This window comes from Arachis ipaensis, chromosome B05 (genome assembly GCF_000816755.2).
Source record: "Arachis ipaensis cultivar K30076 chromosome B05, Araip1.1, whole genome shotgun sequence".
In the NCBI taxonomy this organism is placed as follows: domain Eukaryota; kingdom Viridiplantae; phylum Streptophyta; class Magnoliopsida; order Fabales; family Fabaceae; genus Arachis; species Arachis ipaensis.
The window spans coordinates 144,750,125-144,752,672 of NC_029789.2; the positions used below are offsets into that span (position 1 = coordinate 144,750,125).

The window sequence follows — 2,548 nt, forward strand, 5'->3', positions numbered from 1 at the left end:
ACTTATGTGGACCTTCTTCAGAATGCATTGCGGCAGCAAAGATTTGTTAGGGAAGTCACAATACAGTACAACCTATGCAATGAACCTTGGTATGCTACTTGTAGTTACCAAAGAACATAGATTCATAGTTTGCAGTATTTTTTTTTTTAGTTTTTTAACGTATCTTAGCTTCTAAAATTGCATTGCAGCTTTGCTTATGATATTTCTGGAGTGTACCCCTTTAGACAGATGCAATACTTCTTTCTGCAGTTTATCTTGTTCTTAGTATTTACTGTTTGTAATCATCACAGGATTAAATATAGTATAAGCATTGTTGCTGACAAGGGTCTCAAAAAGGCACTTTATACATCTGCTCGGTTGAAGAAGGGGGAAGTTTTGTATCTAGAGACGCACTCATGCAGGTACATTCGACACATATTATGTGTGAATTGTAACAGGTTTTATATATGATTACTTGTCTGAAAATTAGTATGCACTAGCTAGCAAATGCTGCATGCAACCGGAATATTATTATAATTATGAAACCATGTTTGTCCATCTGCTTCTTTTAGTAGTTGCTTCTTAATATCCGTAGTATTATTTCCTTCTGTAGTCATTGTTTTTCAATCAAAGTTTGCTCACTTAATCCATGTAACTCAAAGGATTCATGATGACAGCCTTCAAAAGAATTGTCTTTTTTCATGGCCATCTTAGAGTCTGAAATATCGTTTCAATGTTTAAGTCAGGAAGTCACTATAATTATGTTGTTAATAATTTCTTTGCAGATATGAACTTGGTTTTGCCGGAGAGAAAATGGTCAAGACTACACCCAGCAGTCAGTTGCATAACCCAGATGCAGAAAAATCTCAAAATCACCATCATTCTGCAAATGGGGACAAAGCCGATTCTGATAGCGTCATGATTGATGTGTTTCGCTGGTCTCGGTGTAAGAAGCCTTTACCCCAGAAAGTTATGCGCACCATTGGCATCCCTCTGCCTCCTGAACATGTAGAGGTATAGCCAGTGTTCATCATGCCTATACTTCTACTCTTATTTCATCAAATTAAACTCTGCTTCAGTTTCACCATAATTGAAAATTTGTATTTTCCAATATAGGTACTGGAGGAGAACCTAGACTGGGAAGACGTACAATGGTCGCAAACTGGTGTTTGGATTGCTGGAAAGGAGTATACACTAGCACGGGTCCATTTCTTGTCAATGAATTAATTAACCTCAGGTGGAAAAGTGGTGTCAAAATGGTGAGGGGTGATAGAATAGTCTTTTTTATTTATTTGGTGGGTGTGGGGAGAAGTAATACGTCGACATAACACTAACACTTGCATGTAATTAAGTTATAAAAAGAAAAAGAACAAGACAGATATAGTCAGTTCATGTAACTAGAACATGTTTGTTTCCAATAAAAATGCTTTGCATTGTTTATTTTCGTAGCTATGAATCTATGATTATGTCCCATTGTTGGGAATGCCGTATTCAGACACCACTTTCGTTGCATGCCTTCAATTTAGTTAAAATGGAAAGCTAAGGAATGTGATGTGTTAAGGATGGTTCTATGATCAAGCTCCATGGCAAGCTAACAATGTGATTATGCCCATAGCAGTATCTGCATTTAAGTAACCCAAGCAACCTCCATAATCTCATTTAGTAAAAAATATAAGGGCCTATACAAAATTTCATGTTAATAAAATATGTTGAGTATTGGCCTAACTATCAAATCTATTGTCAGTGGTCTGTGGTCATCAGTATTGACCCAAAGTCCAAAAAAGAATCATTCACAAGGTTGTGAAATTTGGGTGGCTAAGAATCACCACTCGTCCCATTTATTAAGGAAATCATCCCACATAGATGCAGCAATTGAATCCCTTAACGAGTACGCAAACTGTTCTTGCATTGAAGAGAGAAACTGGACATCAGGTAGATCATCGGGGTCTGACGGTTCATCCACTGGTGCTGCTCCAACGCTATCAAATAACCACTCATTTCTTTCCTCGCGGCGGATGAAGTTGTGCAGAACACATCCAGCAATGACCATGTCCCGCTGAATCTGAAAGGAATACTGAGGAGCAAGTTTAAGGATAGGGAATCTAGCCTTCAACACATTGAATGATCTCAGGATAGCATTCCTCAGAAAACAGTGCCTATGGTTGAACAGCTCCTTTGCATTTCTGGGTAGCTGATTCGCACCTCTGAACTCGTATTGCTGGTATCGAACACCTTCAAAAGGAGCAATAAACCCTCCTGTATTGAGGTATCCCGAGTCAACAAGGTAGTACTTTCCTACAAGACCAATACAAAGGATATAAATAAACTCAGCAAGTTATTACAAATGTAATAATACATTGCATTAACAGATACTGAACCTGAAAATACAGATCACATACTGTCAAACCTTCAGGTATTTGAGGGAAATTCTGATCTGGGTTGTCAAGGACTGCCCTTAACACGCGCGAGTCTGTGACAGAGCCTTCCCAACCAGGATAAATGAATATAAACTGCAGGTCAAATGTGCAGGCTGCCAGTACATTTTGAGATAGGACACCTTTCTTATTTC

General features: G+C 38.3%; 2 protein-coding genes across 3 annotated transcripts in view; one reads left to right on the forward strand and one right to left on the reverse strand.

Moving 5' to 3' along the window:
* LOC107644677 overlaps positions 1-1,419 on the forward strand; it is a gene marked incomplete in the record, with an annotated part of 7,682 nt that extends 6,263 nt beyond the window's left edge. For both annotated transcript variants that reach the window (XM_016348597.2, XM_016348598.2), the window contains 4 exon segments: positions 22-89; positions 291-401; positions 765-993; positions 1,096-1,419. In XM_016348597.2, coding sequence (XP_016204083.1) covers positions 22-89; positions 291-401; positions 765-993; positions 1,096-1,206 — 519 coding nt within the window.
* LOC107641466 overlaps positions 1,570-2,548 on the reverse strand; it is a 1,734-nt gene continuing 755 nt past the window's right edge. Inside the window, exons 3-4 of the mRNA XM_021124049.1 lie at positions 2,387-2,546; positions 1,570-2,274 (exon numbers count right to left, since the gene is read on the reverse strand). Coding sequence (XP_020979708.1) covers positions 1,802-2,274; positions 2,387-2,546 — 633 coding nt within the window. The 3' untranslated portion in view covers positions 1,570-1,801. The remainder of the gene's footprint in view (positions 2,275-2,386; positions 2,547-2,548) is intronic.